This window comes from Papilio machaon, chromosome 16 (genome assembly GCF_912999745.1).
Source record: "Papilio machaon chromosome 16, ilPapMach1.1, whole genome shotgun sequence".
NCBI lineage: Eukaryota > Metazoa > Arthropoda > Insecta > Lepidoptera > Papilionidae > Papilio > Papilio machaon.
In genome coordinates, this window is record NC_060001.1 from 190547 (window position 1) to 213494 (window position 22948).

General features: G+C 42.0%; 4 protein-coding genes across 5 annotated transcripts; 2 read left to right on the plus strand and 2 right to left on the minus strand.

The window, feature by feature from the left end:
• The first annotated feature begins 1000 nt into the window (after nt 1–1000).
• Nucleotides 1001–3423, plus strand: LOC106715794 (juvenile hormone esterase). The gene is made up of 3 exons (XM_014509149.2): nt 1001–1183; nt 1457–2718; nt 2846–3423. Exons 1-3 carry the CDS (start codon nt 1001–1003, stop codon nt 3099–3101), a joined length of 1701 nt encoding a protein of 566 aa, XP_014364635.2. The 3' UTR covers nt 3102–3423.
• Nucleotides 3424–5732: 2309 nt separating this feature from the next.
• LOC106715836 (juvenile hormone esterase) lies at nt 5733–11141 on the minus strand. The gene is made up of 3 exons (XM_014509190.2): nt 10961–11141; nt 7076–8349; nt 5733–6581 (listed from the first exon to the last, which is right to left on the minus strand). The coding sequence occupies exons 1-3, from the start codon at nt 11129–11131 to the stop codon at nt 6350–6352; spliced, it is 1677 nt and encodes a 558-aa protein (XP_014364676.2). The 5' UTR covers nt 11132–11141; the 3' UTR covers nt 5733–6349.
• Nucleotides 11142–14885: 3744 nt separating this feature from the next.
• On the minus strand, nt 14886–19616 carry LOC106715824 (juvenile hormone esterase). 2 transcript variants are annotated; one of them, XM_014509180.2, is made up of 4 exons: nt 19385–19616; nt 16900–17131; nt 15308–16584; nt 14886–15066 (listed from the first exon to the last, which is right to left on the minus strand). In XM_014509180.2, exons 2-4 carry the CDS (start codon nt 17068–17070, stop codon nt 14895–14897), a joined length of 1620 nt encoding a protein of 539 aa, XP_014364666.2. In that variant the 5' UTR covers nt 17071–17131; nt 19385–19616; the 3' UTR covers nt 14886–14894. The 2 variants fall into 2 exon arrangements, with proteins under 2 accessions (XP_014364666.2, XP_014364665.2); XM_014509179.2 differs by lacking the exon at nt 19385–19616 and adding an exon at nt 17988–18038.
• LOC106715823 (esterase FE4) lies at nt 19613–22085 on the plus strand. Its single transcript, XM_014509178.2, has 3 exons — nt 19613–20199; nt 20297–21582; nt 21652–22085. Exons 1-3 carry the CDS (start codon nt 20023–20025, stop codon nt 21839–21841), a joined length of 1653 nt encoding a protein of 550 aa, XP_014364664.2. The 5' UTR covers nt 19613–20022; the 3' UTR covers nt 21842–22085.
• Nucleotides 22086–22948: the final 863 nt, after the last annotated feature.

The following is a 22948-nucleotide window of genomic DNA, read 5'->3' on the forward strand; positions in this document are numbered from 1 at the left end:
TTTAATAATATTATATTGTGTTTAAACAACCATCTTGTGTTTGATTTCTATCCTGTTCGCTCCCGTAACAGAATAAGAACAGAACAGAAAAAGAGGGATAAATGATTTAAACGTGTGTCTACTGAAGGTGCGGAGTTCAGCAGCTGCAGCTCGGCGAGGAGGGAGACACGATGCGCGGCCACCCTCACTTGTCACTCTGAAAATAGACGTTCAGTTTGACCTATCCATCGAAATTATAAGTTGTCTCGGAATAAATTACAATGGTCTAGAAACACCAGATAGATTTAAGACACCGAACAGTTTTTACAAATTAAAAATAATAATAACACGTTCCACTGCAGTGATACATATTGTCCTCTCTAGGCCATATTCTAGTCTAGCGTGAGTTCAGACTAACAACGAAACTAAACGATCTTGCTTACTCACAATGATCCTTCCGTTTTGAACAAGAGGTCGTCCGTTAATCACGTGATCATTTTTGTAACAGCTATTACACCAAAAATAAAGTGCACTTATTTCGTACAAAGTAATGATAAAATTTTCAAATGACAGTTTTTAAACTAAAATTAAATCACTAATGAGAAAAAAACACGTGATATTTAAGCATTATGCGTTTATGTAAAATACAAATACTGTATCTATGTAAATGGAGACCGCGTTTGTGACAGTTAGCACTACTATAATGGTGCTTTTCCTTTTATTATATAGGTCAATTACGAACACGAGTAAGTAATGTTACAAAGGTATATTATCCTAACTGCATTAGGTACATGATATTTGTCACAGTGTTTGTTTGTGTGAATGGCGGAGTGGTGGCCGTTGAGTAAGACGGTTGTGCAAGAGGCGGAGAGGCGAGGCGATGCCTACGGCCTACGGGGTCAGTACTCACGCAGAACTGCGACCAACGTCTTGCGGAAATACATTTCTCCAGTACTCTTGGCTGTCGCATAGGCTCTAGTAATTCCTCATCTTTTCTAAAAATTCTACGTAAGTTGTTGACATGAAGATGCGCATCTGCAAGTTGATACTGTGCTCGGTGTGGCTGTGGACGTGCCTGGCGCTGGGCGGGGCGGCGCGCACGCCGGTGCTGGCCACGCCGCAGGGCCGGCTGCGCGGCGTGCTCGGGCCCGCCGGCCAGCGACGCTACTACGGCATACCCTATGCCACGGCCGGCAGATTTCAGGTAGAATTAACATGTGACACTTCTATTTATATAATTACTAGTTTTTACCCGCGACTCCGTCCGCGCGGAATAAAAAAATAGAAAACGGGGTAAAAATTATCCTATGTCCGTTTCCTGGTTCTAAGCTACCTGCCCACCAATTTTCAGTCAAATCGATTCAGCCGTTCTTGAGTTATAAATAGTGTAACTAACACGACTTTCTTTTTTATATATAGATATTTATCGTCATCGTCCGATTGAAATGCAATTATTGACTCTTATCTTGTTTAACAGGCTCCGAGGGAGGCGCCGCCATGGAGCGGCGTGCTGGAGGCGGTAGACCGCTTCCGCAGCTGTCCACAGATGCTCTTTTCCGCGGTGGTGGGCTCGGAAGAATGCCTGGTTCTGGATGTGCATGCGCCGGCGCGGGTGCGATCGGCACGCGGCCTTCCCGTCATGGTATTCATCCACGGCGGTGCCTACTACTATGGTACTCGGGCGCACTACGACCCAGAATACTTGGTAGCTAAGGACGTGGTCGTCGTCGTGATAAACTACAGGCTGAATGTGCTCGGTTTTCTCTGCGTGAATGGAGTCTCCAATCTCGGGTTACGGGACCAGGTGGAGGCGCTGCGCTGGGTGCGGCAGAACATCGCGGCCTTCGGCGGCGCGCCCGGAGACGTAACGTTGTGCGGGCAGAGCGCGGGCGCCGCCGCCGCTACCATGCACCTGGTGTCGCGCGCCAGCCGCGGCTTGTTTCACAAGGTCATCGCGATGAGCGGTTCGCTGCTCGCGCCCTGGGCGTTCAACTTGGAGCCTCTCGCCCCTGCCCTCAACGATGCGCGGAAACTGGCACCCGCCGACACCGAGCGAGATATCTACGAAGTGTTCTTGAATTCTCCGATCGACGATCTGATTCGCGCGACCGCAGACACCTCCGTGGATCCGAGGTACTTTAAATATTCGCCGTGCATGGATTCGAACGCGACGGATCCATTTTTCCTCGGCGAGCCGTACGATATGCTCAAAAAAGGAGAATTCACAAAGGTACCCATGATGATAGGGCACGCTGAGGACGAGGGCGTCCTGTTCTTTGGGTTGAGGGAGCGAGAAATTTTGAAGAAACTGGACGAGGAGTTCGAGGAGAGACTTCCTTCCGTGTTCTCCTGGTGTCCGTCGAACAGGAGGGCGATCGCGGGAGCGCTACGCTCGCACTACTTTGGCGCGGGGAGCGTTAGCGAGGCTGCTGGCCGCGGCCTCGTCGACTTTTATTCGGACTGGATCGTGCGCGGCACGCACGACGCCTTCCTGCGCCTGCTGGCCTCCGTTTCCGACGAGCCCATCTACAACTATATATTCTCGTATCGGGGCAGCAGAAATTTCGCGACGATGTTAGCCACATTGCGCGGGGGTGCGGGCTCAGGTGCGAGCGCGACGCACTCGGACGACATCTTCTACATATTCAAGCCGGGCGGGTTGCCGCTACCCGTCACGCCGAGCGACAGGACCTTCATCGACAGACTAACTCTCCTTATCACAAACTTTATGAGATTTGGGTAAGTTTATATTACTTTTTTTTTATTGTGTGTGAGTTGGTGGGTTGGAGGAAGAATTTTCGTTACAGTTTTCGATGCAACTTTTGTACCTACCAGTTTAAACAAGGTGTATTTTTGTATTTGGCAGGGACCCCACCCCGGCGTCTCGTAGCTCGGCACTGCTGTCGTTTCGATGGCCGCGGTGGAATGCATCCGTGGCCCTGCGGCTGTCAGGTTCGCCACAGCCCGTGCGGAGCCGTGCGGGCACGGCCAGCGGGCCGTTCTTGCGAGCGCTGTGCATGCACGGGCGGCGCGGTCACGTGCCCTGCGACAGCGCCGCGATCTGTGCTACAAACTCCACCTTCACACGCGTCAACTTGGGTTCGGCTGTCGGCACACCGTAGCTGTATAATTAACCGAGGACGAAAGTACTCTCCAGCGATATATGTACCAACTAGTAACATCTAGTGGTAAATATTTACCAGGACTATTCCTGTCCCCCGACAGACTCGACACTAGATAAACAAAAATAATAATATAAGTTCAAGTTTAAACATCCCTGATATGAGTGGATTTATATGAGGGATAGAATCCGGAACCGAATTTTGGTATTCATAGGTACCTTTAATTTTTCTTCTGCCAGCTGTTTCAACCAAAGAGCTTCCTGAATGACCAATGATAGAGCCATATTGTATATTAAGCCTCACTTGTAGAAAAGGCTATGTTCTGCTGAGAGTAGAGAGTTCAAGTGACCGCGAAATGTATAGCGCTTATGCGAGGTTTCTTACCCGAATTTCTCACTTATAGAGGTGGTCGACAATGACTCTAGTTTATACTCACAACAAAATCGCTTATACTCAGAGTAAACAATGACTCGCGAGTTTTGCGCTCATATATCTATGAGTAACTAGCTTTTACCCGCGACTCCGTCCGCGCGGAATAAAAAATAGAAAACGGGGTAAAAATTATCCTATGTCCATTTCCTGGTTCTAAGCTACCTGCCCACCAATTTTCAGTCAAATCGATTCAGCCGTTCTTGAGTTATAAATAGTGTAACTAACACGACTTTCTTTAATATATATAGATATTCATATAAATTTACTGAGTAAATACTCTGTATTTTGGTTTAATCATGTGCGATCTAAAAGCCTGTTGTGGCTCGGCCTTGCCCACGCCGGCCGTGTGGGGGGTGCGGGGGTGCGGGGGGTGCACTCAGAATAAATATTGAATACTTAGATTCATCCGCGCCGGCCCGCCGCGCCGCGCCGCAGCGCAACGCCTCGGGTTCGATCCGGAGAATATGAAAAAATAACATTTTCATAAATGGACAGTATGAAAACTAAACATTTTCATAAATTGTCACTTTTCTCAGTTAGTGTACTGTGAAACGAACGATCTGATTCTAATTAATTTTTTTTAACTGTTTACAGTTTACTTTAGATAAAAAAAATAATTAAAATACATAAATTAGAATACTTATCATTTATTTTAAAGTTATAGGTTAATTTAAGTTACGTCCGAAAAGTCACTTAGAAAATACGTTATATTACTGTAATAAAATATCAATATAAAAGAAATAAAAAGGAAAAAACTGCCTTTTGTAAGAAAAGAAAGAAAAAACATTTATTGCCATACAAATAATAAAATGTAAAACACACACAAGGCACTGTTTGCTCACTGTTCATGTTCACTCGATGATCGACAGTGCTAACTTCTGATCTCTATAAATGGATAGATGATTTGCTTACCAACGAAAGTTTGTGCTTTGTTCCAAATTAAACGCGTCTATTGATAACTAATAGTTATTTCTAATTATTTGTTTAAATCCTCACTACCGCTAAAAATCGCTACAGTCAGCGCCAATATTTCGAAAATCAATTAAGCATTTTGTGTTTACGAAAAAGCTGCACGTGTATTTTTTTACATTATATTTTACATTATGATGACATGGTGCTGATTCGATGATGGACCTGGAAGGTAGGGAAAGGAACTTCGCAATAAAACGACATAACCACATCAAGAGTGTGCTCATTTGAATCGTCTTGGACATCTTTTTTTTTAAAAATCTTTATTTCTTTTTATTGACAAGAACATAATAAACATGTTTTTAATTTTTTTCTTTTAATTATTTATTGGACCATTGCTTAAAACCTAAAAACATGTAAAAACTCCTTGCAAAGTTATAATACTTATATGAAAATGCTTATCTGTCGTGATCGTGTCCAGGCCAGAGGAAACTCACGGCAATGCACAACTTTTTATACAGTTTTGTACAATGTATTATTGATCGAACGTTGACAGACTACGCAAAAACCTAAGTTTATTAAGTCAGTAATCATAGTATTGTGTCATTAATAACTGCGCAGTTTCATTAGTCGATAACTTTGTCGTTATACTGCATGCGATGAATCTCCGCATACGGGCTCCCGACTAATGGAAACGATCGGTCGGCTCAGTTGATGAGTACAATGCGCGAAACCTACCAAAAAGTAAGGACTATCGCACAATGCGTGCGGCCTCTAACAATGAAAACGGTTCTCGCATGCGAGCGCTATGGCATGTGTGAACAAGAAATCTCTCACGACACGCATGTTGTTTAACGACCAAGTTATCAACAAATGAAACTGTGCCTATAAGAGTGCAGTTACTCCGTCGCAGCACTGAAACTGATGCTTCTTATAACTTCTGTTGTAACAAGGGTGATGTGAGCGCGGCACAACGCCGACGCCTCAGCGTACAGTTGGGGTGTCCCTGAAAAGCTCTTAGATCTAATTTTCTTTATGATTTGAGTATTGCTAATTTAGTTAATTTTTTGATTAGCGACCAGCGAGGACGGGTGACATCATAAAACAACTGCCTTATCTCAGTTCATTTACGAACTCACGATCAATAGATCATTATTTATGAGGAAAACATGACTGTTTTAAGAAAACAAAAAATTTAAACAGCGTAATATATTGAAATTTGTATTTAATAACACCACGTTGACATTAATAACCACAGTATATAAATACACAGTATACAATTACTTCCTAAACCTTTAAATAAACATATTGCACGAAAGACTAGAAACTATCACCATTGCGAACATTAATCTATGTTGTACTAACGCGTACGCGCTTTGGGCTTTGCTTCAGTATCTTAAACGGAACAAAAATATATTTAACACATGGCACGACCTCCTACAACAATCACAAAATTGTCACTCACTAAAAACTATAGTTGCGTTTATTCAACCAACTAACAATGTAGGTACTATTTGGCAAGAATTACGTACTTAGATGTCAGGCAAAACTTACTCTTGTGACCGTATTTAAAAAGGAATTTATTACATATGAAAAGTCAATCCATGGTCCACTCTCATTTGCTTTTTGTTTGTGACATGTACACCTATGAACGATCGTCAAGAGGAGAGGTCGCGACACTCAGGAATGAGGAAACGATGCGCAGAGAGAGAAAGTGGCTTATTAAGAAAACCAATCCCAAAAATATTGAATTAAAACATGAGTAGATTTCGTATACTATAACATTTTTTCTCGCCATCTAAATACTACGCACACACATTGACATATGCGTCTGTCCCTGTTGTGTGCGATCGTGTGGCATTGCTAAGTGGAAGCCATGTGTGCAATACGAGGTGCCGCCGACAGCGCTACCGGCCGGAGAAGACGCTCACGTCGCGCACGAGGCCGTAGTGACCGAAGCTCCTGCGTCGGTACTTGGCGTACGTCTGGTTCCAGAGGCTCACGGCGCGTTCGTCCCACCACATAGGTGCAGTGCTAAGCGCGCGGTCGATCACCAGCGCGTTGGGGCTGGCCGCTTGCGCCGCACGCCCCGCACGCCACCTCACCGGCAGCAGCCGCGACTTCCGCGGGGTTGGGTCACTGAAAGCAAATGACATACATATTTATTACTGATGTTCTAGAGAAAAGTCTGTTGGAACTAGTCAACGACTTTTAATAGGTGGAATGAACGCAAAAGTCATTATATTAAAATTTTAACTACGTATTTTTCTGTGTGGTTCTAGGACTTGTATCGTATATATATATATATTCTAGCGTATATGCCTATAGGCAAGCGTCGCGGCGCAGGCGGCGTTATCTGGCCTTGTTTAGCGTTGGCCTAATTATGAGGCCATTTGACAATTACTTTATCTGCGGTTCATAGTCTGTATAGAATCTCTACTATAGAAGATACGCGGAGTCAATACTTGCTGCAGTATTTAAAATAGTTTTATTTGTTAGATTTGTCGTAGTGAAATAATTAGAATACGACAATGCCAAGTTCCTATAAAGCCATATTTCTTATTTTTATCTCACGTAATTTGTTACTACATGTGAAAAATAAGAACAATCTATAGCTGATGAGATATACGCACCCGTACTTGGCGAAGTTGGTCCAGAGCGTGACCATGCGCCGGATCATGTGAGTCTCAAGGTAGCGCTGCGGCAGGGGAAAGGAGGCCGGCTTGAACAAGTAGAAGAGTTCGTCGGCGTGCGAGGCGCCGTGCCGGCCGCCGAAGCGCGATACCTGTTTCGGCAGGTTGATGTAGCCGCTGTACTGGAACACGTACAGGTATATGGGCCGCGGTGACGTACGCAGGTACATTTCGGATTCGATCACGGCGGGGAACTTGAAGTACAAATCCGAGTACAGCTCCACTACGTTCATTATCATATCTTCCTTTTTAGAAGAGAAGTAATGGTTTTGCAACATCTTGGCTGTGGAGTTGCGTGACTCGTCGCCGGGGAACTCCAAATCGGGGGAGAGGAGCTCAAAGGGGTTCACCTCCTCCACTCTGGTGCCGTAATCTTTTGCTACGAAGTAGATGCCCTCGTTGTCATTGTACCCGATTATCATGGGCACTTTAGTGTAGTTTCCCGAGGCGATGATGTCGACCGGGTGCCCCGTCACTATGGGTTCCACGCCGGGGATCTGCTTCTCTATGCACGGCGCCAGAAGAGTCTCTGCCGTTATATAATTTTTATGCTGCGGGTTTCGCACGGCCAGGATCAACTCCTCGGGAGTCCTCCTCGAGAGGATATCGTACAGCTCGCGGGGGTCTACGGTCGAATAACCGAATTCTTTAGCGATGTTGCTGGCGGTTTTGATCGGATCCTGTTGCATTCCCCACGCAGCCAGGGACGACCCGCTCTGAAGTATGACTTTGTGGAAGAGGCCTCGGGCGGCCGGCGAGGAGATGAGGTAGGAGCTGGACACGGCACCGGCGCTCTCCCCGAACAGCGCGACGTTGCTGGGGTCTCCGCCGAACGCCCGGATATTGTCTCTGACCCAACGGAGCGCCGCCACCTGATCCTTGAGACCGGCGTTGCCCGGCGCCTCCTCTATGCCAAGACAGAGGAAACCTTCCACGTTAAGCCTGTAGTTAATGCCGACGAACACGACGCCGTGCTCCACGAAGTAGTCGCCGCCGTAGAGGAAGGCGGTGCCGGCGCCCTCGAAAAAGCAGCCGCCGTGGATGTAGACCATGACGGGGAGCGGTGCGGAGAGCGGTGCGGCGGGTGTATACACGTTGAGGCGCAGGCAGTCCGCGTCACCCACTACTACGGAGCCGAGCATCTTCTGCGGGCAGCGCACGTGTTCCTCGATCGCCTCGAAGATGCCTTTCCATTTGAGCGGCGGCAACGGCGCCTGCGCAACAAAATTACATTCTTATTTATAATTGTTGTTCTCGGACAGACAAAAAAAAAATTAAATTGGTTTTTCGTTATTAGCAAATACGATAGGTGTATAAATTATGATTTTTTTTTTTATATTAAATACAGGCACTCTAATATTATTAATAAGTATATATAGATAGGTAGCTTAAGATATGAAGCTACTCGTATGTTCCTGACCTGGGCGACAACTTTATTTAACAATGAAATCAACATTTAAAACACGGATTTAGTAATAGCGCTGGTGTAATTAGGTACCTATTTCTATCATATAATCTGACGGACAGCAAAAAGCCGAGACGCTCTTTTCATTAATTAATTATTTGTGTGCATGATTATTCAATAATATGAATAAATAAATATATGAAATAAAGAACATACTGAAAACGGAAATGACGGAAGCTGAATCGATCTGAAGGACGAAAACCTGTTGCGATGACCCTACGAGAGTGAGATAAGAACAATGAAATTATGATGTAAAATATGTAAATAAATAATCTTTTATACTAATTTGTTTTATTAAAACGCTGTCTTCGAGTAGTTAATTGTGGTGCAAATAACATCGCAGCGTGCGGGGAAAGTTACACGTGTTAAAATAAATTGCAACTGCATTAGGTAATAGTGTTTTAACACAACTTCATATTTCTCGTTATCCAAGGTTATTACTAAGAATATTTATATGCGCAAGCATATCTAGTTTACCCCCCTTCCGTTTACTGTGAACACCAGATATGGAGATAGCGCGGCCTTGAATGTCTGCAGCTAGCTAGGAAAAACCGGAGTGCACTCAGCGTATGCAAGAGTCGTGAATTGCTTGTCGGGCGGCGACACTCGCATCGCCCCACTCACGATTTGCAACGGTATGGCGGCCGGCCATTCTTTTAATTGATGTTGCAGCCTTCACTGTCTAACGTTTAATAAATTTCAGTTTATATTAGTTTTGGTTTATCACTACGCTTCGCAAATAGAGTTTAGTATTTTTAGCCATTGTCAATTGTCATATAGTGACACGGGCGTCGGACTCTTTTATTCTCTCTTATTTATTTGCAATGGTCAACAATTAATTAAGACAATTGAAGTTCGCTCGACAGCTTTGTTTTACGTCAATAAAACATGAATATTTATAATATAAGCTGTTTTTATGTTCACAATAAAATCGTTGAATGTAATCAGTTCTTATAATAATTAATGGTATAATAAATAATAATAAGAATAAATAACGAGTATGATTTGTCATTTTTATCTAAAGTCTTGAAAAAACATAATAAAGCGGCAGCTTGTGCACCGCAGCGACATCTACTGTCTGTGTGCAGCAACTGACAATGTATTACATTGTGTATACTTGATAAATTTAAATGAAATAATGAAGTCGAATTTAATGGAAATGAAAAATTATATTTACACATTTCACTAGCTAACAATGTAATTTGTTGTTTATGGATTTATTTGGGAAAGTTTTATTGTTCAAAATGATTATACAAGTATGGCCGTTAATAAGTCTGTGATGAGGGTCTTTGAAAGGTAAAACTGTTTAGATAAGTTTGTTACAATTTCAATTTTCTCTTCTTGTCGCTGGCACGCCGCTGGTTACGCCCTAGATTCATGGTTAGTGGAAGTTATTGCATACATTTTGTAATTGCAACACAATGTACATTGAAACGCCAATAGCCTAATAGTAAAGGGGACGAACATCAAATCACGTGGTCGAAGATTCGAATTCAGTCATTCGACTATTGTCGTAAACTAGTCTCGATCTTAGTTGGAATGATTACACGTATTCGTAAATTAAATAAATATGCTAATATTTTAATAAAAAAAGAAAACATTGGTTGATAGCTATTATGTTAGCTAACGTTCATCGTTGTAGTTGCTACAAAGGCCAGCTACTACTGCGGCTGCACTGACATACGACTCGTGCGGGCTTTTCTTACAACGAAAGTAGATTTTAAAGGTATTTCAGACCTCAGTTACGTCCAGATTTATTAAAGATTTATTACCAGGAGCGAGTACTTTTGAGCAATACACTACAGTTAATTAGTATGGGTAATGAACTAAGTTAAATAGTAAAAGTCTTAAAATAATAATGTGTACATTTTGCACAAGTGTAACTGCCGCCGAAGTAGTCGTTGTCGCCGCGAGTGACGGATATCCAGCGCGCCGGATTACACATTCATAGGAATGCTGTCAGAATTACCAGACGCCCGCGTGATTTAATAAAAATAACCTTTAGTTTTAAAACATAAGATTGAAACATAGATAAGTACGTAGGTATGTTATAATGGATTATTTTTCTGTGCACTGCTTATGTTTTTGCACTTTATAAGACTATTCCACTGCAACATTTACAATGGAATTTCTCTTACAGCCATCTTACTAATATTATAAATTCAAATGTTTGTATATATGGATGGATGGATGTTTGTTAGAAGGTATCTCCAGAACAGCTGCATGGATCTCGTTGGAATTTGGCACGTATGTATGTACAACATAGTCTGGAAGAACACATAGGCACAATTATGATTTAATTCCGCGCGGACTGAGTCGTGAGCTACAACTAGTAGATGATATTAGTGAGGATTACTCGCCTTGAACCTGTTCTCATCGCCGACGTAACCGTAAGGGATGCCGAGGTAGGTGTAGAAGAGGCCGTTGTCGCTGAGGCGGCCGCGCACCAAACCGCCGCTAGTTTTCACCACGGGCGTAGGCACCCTCAACACATTGGCCACGATCAGCGACACCAACACCAACCACTTCATTGCTAAATCACAAACAACGATTATTTTACTCATTAAACTTAACGCCATATTTTCATAGCTTTATTATTTATCTCTGGATAGTACCTACTTAAATTTTATACAATAATGCGAAGTCATCGAATTATAAATTAAAAGACGTTATTTTACAGATTTAACTACGTTAATACATTCATGTTATACATGATTTACTGTATTTTAAATAATTTAAAATTTATTGAAATAATTTCCAAGCCTTAAAAGTACACTTTGCTTTGGAATAATCGAAATCACTGTCGGTTTCGTATATTTGAATGAACTGCTAACAATGTTAACTTTGAAATGTGTACGTTTAGTTTACTGCGCGTGTCCTATTATTATAGTGTTTATGTCGCGGACGCGGGCGCAGGCGCGGGTCGCGGCAGGCGTTCGTGCGCGCGGGGCGCGGCGCGGCGAGTGCGGTGCGCACGCCGTACGCCGCACGCCGCGCCGCTCGCCTCACGCGGTGCCCACCGTTGCTCGTGGGGTCAGTCTACATGAGGTTATCTGTGTTAAGGGCGCATGCAGCATGCATTCTTCTTGCACAATTTCATTCCTTCATCAAAATATTTTGTTTACATTTGCAAGCTCCACTACATTTTACATAGCAGTCGCGGCCGCGCCAGTGGAAATGAGATATGGGATGAGACTGCTATTGTCATGGAGACTTTTTCTACTTAGGCGCATTTTCTACTTATTGGCCGGTGGAACAGCTTTGTAATTCATTGCTTTACGAACTAAAAGGGTTTCAATGCAACGTGTTTCCTTCTCAATTTTAATTGTTCCAGATGCATCGGTTGTTTTGGCAGTTGGCAGTGTTTAGTTCGTGAGTGTTGATGTTGCAAACGTTGCGAAGGCTCAGGCGCAGTCCGGGGTTGCGTCACGCCGTCAAAGTCAAGATCGCGCCTAGCTCCGTTCTACTGACAAACTCGTTCAATATGCAAATGATTTGCTAATGTGTTCTGATCATTATACAAAACACGCACGAAAGATTGATTTGAAACTTCTTTATGAATACTTTTATCATTTGTTTATGTTTTATCTTATTGTTTTTCCTTCCGCTTTTACGAGTAATTCCTAATGTTATTATACGGATACATATATTTTTTGTATAAAAATAAAATGTTTACTTTTAACAAATGTTATGGGGCTCTGCTTCCTGTAATACTTCACCTGACTGTGTGTGTGTGTGTGTGTAAAGACATCGCCTGCGCCTGCGCTAAGGTATGCTAGCAAATTATAAGTATTCTTACGAACTTATCCCATACTAGCGGTCGCCTGCGACTTGAAAGTAGATAATGTTATCTAACTTCCAGTAAAAGTGCTCTCAAAATCGGTCCCGCCATATCGTACGTTACCCGAATCAAACGCGGATTTGCGGATAAAAATTGCAAAAAAATTAATTTTCATTTTAAACAACGCAAATATCATGTTTGCGAAATAACATTTGTTTTTCTATTTTACAAAATAAATACACTTCATTTTTATTAATTCTATACATTATGGTATAATTTCATTTTGTTCAAAATATATGAGTTTCTAATTAACAGTAATGTCAAAACTCAAAGGCAATTGCGTCTACATATACTCGTATTCTCGATATCTTTTATTGTTAATGTGCTGAAGGTTAATACACCTATATATTTTTATTTCCCACATTATTAAAGATGAATATTATAATAAAATTAAGATTATAAGGTAAAAAGGTCAGATACGTCACGAAAGATTTATATCGAGAGAATTAATTCACTCCCACTTCACTTCAGTCATGCAATCTGCCTGCCTAAGACAACATTCTGAAGTGATCCAAATGTCTTACAGTGGCCAAGAAGTTGACCATTTTATAAACATTTAGAGAAAATCAAATTGATGTATTAGGTGCGGTCCGGTGGCCCTGTAGTACTATTGACCTTCAGCTGCTGTTGCCCAACGGCCGGCCGCAGCGGCAGCTCTGACCTTGGCACATTCGAGCCCACCTTGAGCCTCTCAAAACTACATGTTATTGTACAATAGTTCTAATACTAAATTCAAGTGAAGATTATTTTTATTTATTCCAAGGTAGGTAAGTACATCACATTGCACTAATTTCATGTATATTAAACCAATAAAATATAAACATAGAGCGTCGGTGGCTCAGGGGTTAAGCACTTGACTTGCAATCTGCAGGACCTGGGTTCGAATCCCGCCATGTACCAATGTATTTTTCGATTTACATATGTACATTTATCCAACGTTCTTACGATGAAACATCGTGATGCAACCTGCACATATCTGAGAGAAATCAAAGATATGTGCGGAGTCAATCAACCCGCACTGGGCCAGCGTGTTTGACTATGGCCTAGTCAAGCCCTAACTTAGGGAGGCTCCAAACCCCTCGTTGGGGACGTATAGTGAGCTGATGATGATGACAGCATAAAATGTTTTGGGTACGCTTTTCATCTTTAAACTGTCCTTGGTGATATTCCGTCAACAAGCTTTAGTATAAAAGGGTTTCCGGGAATCCGGACGTAGTTGCGGTGTTAGTTTAGTGGAAATAGCCACTTACTACTTGTTATCAACGTATTATGTTCTATTCTAAACTATTATAATTATAACATTTTTGTTGTTTGAGTGAATTATAAAAACGTAGACTAAGTAACAGCAATAGCATTATTAGGTAAGAGCGGACGGCAGCGCGTCCGCCGCAGCCGCACCACGACCTTGTTACGTCCGATTGTACTTTCCTTCTACCCTGCTGAATGTTTGATAGGAACATTTCATACGCATTTCACTTAATCTTAGTATTTAATAAATTTAACAGTGGTAGATCCCGCAACAACAATATTTGTTGGGTGCACGAATTGGCCGGCTCGCCCGGTGCAATACCACGACCACACAGAAGACAGGCGTGAAGTGGAAGCAATTCCGCGTTTTGTCTGATGAGTGTGGTACCGGAGGCCTAATTTTTGTCGTCTTTCCCTTCCCATCCTTTTCTTTATAGGAGAGGATGGGGAAAGGATGGGCAGGGGAAGTGGATTTGGCGGAGGAGGGGACGCATAGGAATGAGAAATATACTCTTTCTGTGCGTCCCCTTCTCCGTTAATTAAAGGTAGGCAACGCATCTGCATTTACGGATGTCTATGGGCAACGGTCGCCTCGCTATTGCGGCGAATTCAGGTGGCCGTTTGCTCGTTTGCCACTTTATAATATAAAAAAAGTATTTAAAAACGATTTAGGTATTTCATATTGTTTCACAGCAGTTTTGTATGTGTGTATTTGGGTTGGTAATAATTGTATTTAAAGGACATTTCAATGTAACACCATCTGATACTGAATGTGATTGCAGGCAGTGATATTCTTCTATTATTAATTTTCTAAAATCTTAGTAATTTATTCTTTTATTAACTGAATTTAAATGATTAAATAAAATTAGTAGTTACAAAAAAATTTTTACTAAAATTTGAGCTAAGTATACAGCGCCTGTGAAGGAAGCTGAGCAACATAAACAGTACATAAACAAATGATCAAACTTCAACCAAAGGTGTCTATTAACAAATAAGGCAAGTTAATCCAAAAAAGTAAATGTGTGTCGACAGTCTCCCCCAGTCCCTCAGGTTACAGGCAAACAACATCGCACCCGTCACCGTCCGCCACGCCGCCAAATATCGCACTTATTTTGTGCAATTTTACATCGAGAACGATGCAGCATACGTGTAAAGCGTAAATAATCCTTAATCCCATTTATACACTAAACAATTAGGTAAAGGTATTAACTTTTTCTTCTATATTTAGAATACGTTTCATTCCAAAACAATAAAGTTTGTCCGCTCCACAGGGCCGCTGTGGTGAACTCTTTGTCTATAACTAAAATGCGAGGAGTATTCTTTTGCGTCGGCGGCCATCTCACTGGCAGTAATTGGGTAACGGCCGGCGTAGGATCCCTGAAACGTAGATGTATTAAGTTAATTAGAAACATGACAGCGCACGAGTAGTCTGGATAATAACAAATAAAAGTGTAAGAGAAAATGTGTGCTAACTTATTTAATACGGTATTCGAACTATTGTGTTTATTATGTGCAAAATATATTTGTGTTATTGGATGAGATGAACATTTGTTTAATTAATTTATGAGAGAAAGTTAACTCTTTTCATATATATATATTAAAAAGAATTGATACTTGCCCGTATTTTGCAAAATTAGTCCACATTGTAGTCATCTTGTCAACCATGTCCAGTTCGAGGAAGGACTGAAATAATTTGGCTTTGAGTTTGAACAAGTAGAAGAGTTCGTCGGCGTGAGTGGCGCCTGGCGCGCCCGCGAACCCGTACAGTTGCTTGACGACGTTCATCCAGCCGGAGTAGCTGAACTGATATGCGTACAGCGGTCGCTCGGAGCTCTGCAGCATCAGATCCACCGTCGCCGCCACTGGGTACGTAATCCCGGACTCTCCCGGGTATCGAGAAAACTTTACTAAATTATTCTTAGAAATTTTCTCGTGATTCATATAAAGTTCATTGAAAGTGTCGGCGACGCTTTTCTTTTCTTCCATCGTGGGGAAACTAAGGTCTCTCGGCAGAGAATCAATAAAATTCATATTTGAAATTGTTGTATCGTTTTCTTTACCGACGAACATGTACCCCTCGGCGCTATTAAATCCGACTATAATAGGTAACTTGGTGTACTTTCCTAGTATGAGTAAGTTGTATGGTGTGTCACTAAGAAATTGATCACTTCCTTCAATTTTCTTCTCAGCGCACGGCACGAAGATGTTCTCAGATAGCACGACGTCGCCGCGAGCTCTCGGCACGCGAGTGCTGAGCAATTTTTCTGCAGGTGTATTGATGAAAATATTGTAAAGTTCGTAGGGATCGCTGGTGTTGTAACCAAGTTGTGCTGCGAGCGCGCTTGCGGTGCTCACGGGTTCGAACTGGAAGCTCCACGGCGACATTGCGGAGCCGCTCTGCATTATGGCTCTGTCGAATAATCCCGCGGACATCGGGGAAAGGAGATGGTACATGACAGAGGCTGAGCCGGCGCTCTCACCGAACAACGTTATCGAATTCGGATCTCCACCAAACGCTTCGATATTTGTCTTTACCCACCTCAAAGCTTCCAGCTGGTCTTTCAAGCCGGCGTTGCCCGGAGCTTCCTTGATCCCTAGACACAAAAATCCCATTACTTCTAGTCTATAATTTAAAGTGACTAGGATAACTTCTTGTCTAACTAGGTACTCTGGTCCGTATATGTACGGGGAGCCGGAGCCGTCCCGGAAGCCGCCGCCGTGGATGTATACCATCACGGGTAGCTTAGGACTTCTGTTTATTGGCGTATAGACGTTTAGAGTGAGACAATTATCCTCCGTTCCGAGAATAGTGGTGGCCGTGAACCTTTGGATGCACCTGATGTGCTCGTCCTGCGCCTCGAGCACGCCGCTCCAGCCGGGCGCCGGTTTCGGCACCTGAAAACATTAAAATATATAAACTTATTTACTTCATCAGATTCTACGGTAAAGGTTGTTACATCTAACTTGGATGCTTTATATTAAACAAGCTTTTACCCGCGACTCCGTCCGCGCGGAATAAAAAATAAAAAACGGGGTAAAATTATCCTATGTCCGTTTCCTGGTTCTAAGCTATCTGCCCACCAATTTTCAGTCAAATCGATTCAGCCGTTCTTGAGTTATAAATAGTGTAACTAACACGACTTTCTTTTATATATATAGATGTAAAATTAGAGAAATTTAACAAAACACATTCATGCATTGCATTCGCACCTGAAATCTACCGGCAGTAGCGTAGGGGATGCCGAGGTATGCTGCGTGGGAACCATCGGGGGCGAGGTAACCGCGTAAAAGGCCGCCGCTCACCCGCACGGTCGGCGTGCGCTGTGGCACCAGGCGCGCTGCCCACAGCGACCATAGCGCCACCCACTGCTGGGCGCGCATCTTGTGCGGTCCACACCGTTGCTGCTTGCTACTGCTGCCTACTGACTGCTCGCTCAACCGACTGGAAATTGATGAAATAGAAATTATAAAAACTTACTTTTCAAAAGCAATTTTTTGGTGAATTTAAAGTCCAGTAAGCTGGTTTCCCTATGTTCCCACCATTCAAACGTTTTTGTTTATTGCATGCGTTAATTTTCCGAGGTTCTTTGCACCAGATTAATTATTATCTCAAGGGATTATGATCTATGTTTTATTATTAAATAAATTTGGTTATATAATACACCTTGATGTGTATGATTTAATCAAAATGTTAGGTAGATAAATAGATATCTAGACTAACTTAAATTGGTTTGAGTTTCAAATATTACTTAGTTCTAACTTAAATTGGCTGAGTTCCTAAGTGTGCTTAAGTAAGAGGATTCCCAGTATCGTTTTGCATTGTTACTACATATATATAAGCTAGCTGCGAATATTGCTGTAGAAATATTCTTCGATATATTGACATGTCGACAGGTAACCAGGGGATTCGTAAAAGTCAGAGACAGAAATCTTCAAGATTTCTTTTTTGGCACCGTGTCACTTATGTTGGTAGTTTTTTTATGTTAACTGAGTACAACATGAAGAAATGTATATTAAATACATGGTTAAGGTACAATTTCACTGTTTAAATTGTTTTTACCTAGATTTTTTCCGATTTCCATTTGATGTAGCTTAACTATTTTAAAGTGTCTATGTATCAAGAAATTTTATGATCGAAATCTTGTCTAAAAAGTAATAAATTATGATAATTTTTGAGATAAGAAATTGACAGATGCGTTTAAGATCTTAGTACTTTCTATGTGCCGGTCTTTGCTAACATGACCCCTGGTATTAGATCAATTATCTTCAAGTAAGTACTTATAAAAATAATAACTTACATTAAATCATGATTTCACTCACTGCACTTCATTTAAACTAACACATCTAACACATCTCATAAATAAATGAAACGCTTAATTACTTATATCATCTTGAACTTTCTCATAACTTATTCACTTTAAAATGATTTCACATTGTATAAAAGAAAGGAAAAAGTAAAAAAAAGTTGAATTACAAAGTGAGATCAATCACTAGAAATAAACACAAAATAATATTTATTTAAAACTTAAATTAACTTTATAAAATGAAAACAATCTGTAACAAGGAAATAAAGACGTCTGAAGTGTGTGCGTGCGCTGCCGGCACAACAACGCGGACGCTCTCTTACAATTTAACTTATTTACATTTTAAAACTTGTTTCCATACTCACTTAGACCTTGTTGCTTTGGAAATAACGTATATTTTTACGACTACTTAATCCCAACAAGTGTTTAATTAAGTTTGTATAAATGTATGTCAGTCACTGCGATTACTGGTAATACGTAGTCTATGTATAATCGAGTGCCTCTTGGCTGTTATCACTGCAAAAAGCAATCTTTTCTAGTCGAAATAAAGTGTAATTTCAGTTGTAAGGTAGTAATAATAGGTGTAAAAGAAAGTTTTTTTTGTATAGGATTTACTTAAAGTGAAAATTCTTGTAGGTGAATTATATCTTTGCTAGTAAGTATATGTAAATACTTAAGCCCTAAACATTGTGTACAGTACCCGAGGACAGAGCGACAGGCATTTGCGTTTCACACATTTTTTATCTTTCTGTGAAATCTGCGACGATCGGTGAAAGATACAAATAGTGACCACTAGGCCACGACCTCGTCCTACATGCAACGAATATTTTAAAACAAGAGTTAGGCCACAAAAGGTGATAATTTCGTAACAGTTCTTGTAACCAAATAACATAAGTTAGTCACTTAAACTAAAATAAACTTGTAAAGTAAGGAACTGAAATGTCGTATCTTACTTAGGAAAAAATAGGATAATTTCATCTAGTTACATCTATGAATGTTTCCTTCGCAAAATTAATTCGACACTTAATAGGCGTCAGTTGTCAAACTAATTATCCGTAAATAAATAAACACACTATACGTATTATGTCATTTATCCTCTAAAATTACTTTTAAAGTTGTAAAGTCAAGCAATCCTTGAAACTTAAATGAATTAGGTATTTTATTTTCCAAAACATGTGATAAATTTATTATGTGACCATTTGTATGTTCAGCATAAATTGTTTAAAAAATATTAAATAGGTATCTTGTATTTTTTTGTTTTATTAATGGTATAAGTCATCTGCTTTTTATACGGAACTAACATTTTTTGTTATTGCTCGGCGACCTCAGTCCGCATTGAAAACTTTGTGTATAAACCAAGCACAAGATTGTATATTATATTACGTACTCACATTAGTTAGTTACAACATATGATTGACCAGGTTTGTTGATCAAGGAAATAAGTTTGTAGTTGTAAGACTCTAGTTTGTTTCCTCGAGCGTGGTTACACTTTCCCCTGCTGCTATATCGGCAGTCCCTTAATATTTTACAAGATCAAGGATGTGTCAAAGTTGAGTATAGTTATTGCAACATATGTAGCGGTCATTAAATTTTATATATAATGGCGGGGCGAAGTACAGACGTAAAGTAGTTCTAAGTCCAAATGAATTTATAATCGGTATCCAAATCAAAAAGTGATTTGTCATCGAGCGTGTTATCAGCGGACCCGCGTGGCCGTCGCGCACTTGTGCCCGATACGACTTCGCACCGAGCGACGACGCGGACAAGCACATATCGTGTGAGCTCAGCAAATTGAATACCATACATTTAAATAAACGCTTCACGTAATAGCCACGTGATTTATAAAACTTACAAGTTTCTTTTCCGCTTCTTTTAATTTGAATATTATGATTAGTGCGTTGTGTAATAAAATTGTGTGAAAATGTTTCGTGTGCTTATATCGTGACAAGGCGTTTATCGTGAGTAGTGCGTTCGGTGTGCGGTGTTCAGCGTCCGGTGGTAGCGGCGAGCGGTAGGCAGGTGGCGGGCGATGAAGCGACATTGGGTGGTGCTTTGGACGTTGTGGGCGGCGCGGCTGGTGCCTCAGCGCACACCCGAGGTGCAGGTGAGCGGCGGCGCGCTGCGAGGCGCCGTGGCGCCGGACGGCTCCCACCGACAGTACCTCGCCATACCCTACGCTACCGTCGGCCCGCATAATAGATTTCAGGTGACTAACAAATGCAATGTGTATTCATGAAAACACAACTTTAAAATTACATAAGAAGATTTCACTACAGTATACAGTATAACTCGCTCCCTTGCAGGCCGCTGACCCCGAGCCGAAGTGGAATGGAGTTTTCGATGCGGTAAACGAGAACGTGCGATGTCCCCAGCGAAAAGGCAAGTCGTTCGTGACCGGGCGAGAAAACTGTCTTACGCTTAACGTGTTCACTCCACTGGAGGCGGGGCAGGCAGGAGGGGAGTTGCTACCTGTAATGGTGTTCATCCACGGCGGCGGCTTCTACGACGGTTCCAGCTCCAGGCACGTGTACGGCCCGCAGTATCTCGTCACCAAGGGGGTTATACTTGTCACTGTCAACTACAGATTGAACCTGCAGGGCTTCGCGTGCCTAAGGATTAAGGAGGCACCGGGCAATGCGGGATTGAAGGATCAAGTGGCGGCTTTGAAGTGGATACGAAGAAATATTGCAGCGTTCGGAGGTGACGCGGAGAACGTGACGATATTCGGAGAAAGCGCAGGCGCGGCGTCGGTGTCCTACCATGTGGTGTCGCACATGTCCCAGGGCCTCTTCCACAAGGCCATCCTGCAGAGCGGCTCCTCGCTGGCACCGTGGGCCATGCAGTACCGCCCCGTCTACATGGCCAGCCTTATGGCCAAGGTGATGGGCTACGAGACAGAGAATGCTCGAGAAATTTATGACATATTTCAAAAGAAATCTGACGCCGAACTCATAGTCACCAGAGTACCACGCCTGGAAGGAAACGTAATTCTCTCTGAATGTCTGTACGTCCCTTGCGTCGAGGACAGGATAGAGGGCGTTGAGCCCTTCCTGACGGAGTACCCGTATGACATATACAGGAAGGGCTATTACAACAAAGTGCCGATGATGATCGGCTTTAACTCCGAGGAGGGTTACTTATTTTCAAGTATGGAAAACGATACGACGATACCGAAGATAAAAATCGAGAAGTCATTACCCAAAGACCTCACGTTCCCCACGGAGGAGGAGAGGAGAAGGGTGGCGGCACAGTTACAAAGATTGTACTTCGGAGACAAAGAAATATCTCAGGAGACTTTGCTACAACTTGCAAAGTACCAGGGCGAGGCTTACTTCGTTAACGCGGTTATTGAGGAAATTGAGTATTTATTGGAAACGAACGACAAACCGGTTTACAGTTACATATTCGGGTACGGCGGGAACCGGAATTTGGCGAAGTTCTTTTCTGGGGAGCCGTACCGGAGCGCGCCGGATGCGTCGCACGCCGACGACCTGTTCTATTTGTTTAGTCAGGGCGTGCTGCCCTCGCTGTTTGAGAACAAAATGATTGATACTATGACGACCTTGTGGACGAACTTCGCTAAATTTGGGTGAGGAAATAATTTGACGAATTGTTTTTACTGATCCAAGTCTTTTTATTGATAAGTGTTGTGTTGCAGAGACCCGACTCCGACGTCGCTGCCGGAGGGCGCGGACGGCGTGCCGGCGCTGCGCTGGGCGGCGGCCGGCGACGCAGATCCCCGGGCGCTGTTCATTTCTGAGGAACTCCGCATGACGCCGCTGCGCTACACAGAGACACTTAAATTCTGGAAAACCGTATATAGGAAATATAGAAGAAAAAAACCATGAAATATTCCGTGAAATTCTTTTTAATTGTAGTAATTAAAGCTAGCAGACGATAGCTGCAGCTGCTATGTAAGATAAATGTCCGTTTTTGTTGTTGATGTTTAATCGACATGACTAATTAGTGTATTAAATTGTTTCTGTGATTTGGCGCTGGTGCTGCGTATTAAACTATTACTATAAAACGTTACGTACTATGTAATACTAAACGTAAATCATTTTAGTATTAATAAGTTTGGTAAGATTATTTACAAAGTTTTTGTTAGCTGTGCTTTTGCAGATTAATTTGTTTTCATACTCGTATTATGTTTTGAATAGTAGTTTAGTTACGTATCATATTGTTGTTTAGGAAAACCACAGACCTAACCTAATCAAACTGCTGGCTGGAGAGTTGGCACATTTTCTTTTACATTTATTCAAACATTTATTTGGAAAATAACATTTCATCATTTCCGATATGAACTTTGAGCCGAGTCATCATTGCCAGATGCCTCGAAAAAATAAAAGAAACAGAAAATTGATTGTTGTTTCATTTGAGGTATTTTTTCAAATACCAAAGGCATTACTTATACGATAATTAAATAAGACATATGACATTTTACATTTATCATCGATCGGAAATTTCATTATTTTTCCAAGCAAATTTTAAACAAAATCTCGTCCTTTTCCTCACGCAGGCTTTCTGTGAGATCTTGGGCCCTGATTGCCAATTTAAACGATCCCGGGAAGACGGTAACATAGAGTGGTCCTACGTTACCGTTATAGTGTGGAGCCACAGGGAGAATTCTCTCCTGGGGAGATAAGTGCTGAGGGTTCCGGTGCGTTCCTTGGAGATCCCGGAACCCCACTTCTTTTGCACTTGAGTTTGGCCACCGAGGGGATTTTAGTGGGTCAAATCCCACATAACTTTGTCTTTCCTCCTAAAGGCAGGGAATCCTTAGAAGATTTTCCCACCGACACCAAGAAAAAAAAGTTTTTTTTTTCTTGGGATGTCATAATATAATTCCTGGACAGATTTGACATTGTACTCAACTTATTTCATTACTCAAGTAATATCGTGCCTAAATTATGCCTGAACGAAATGTCCTCAATAAACATAATGCACGAACACTC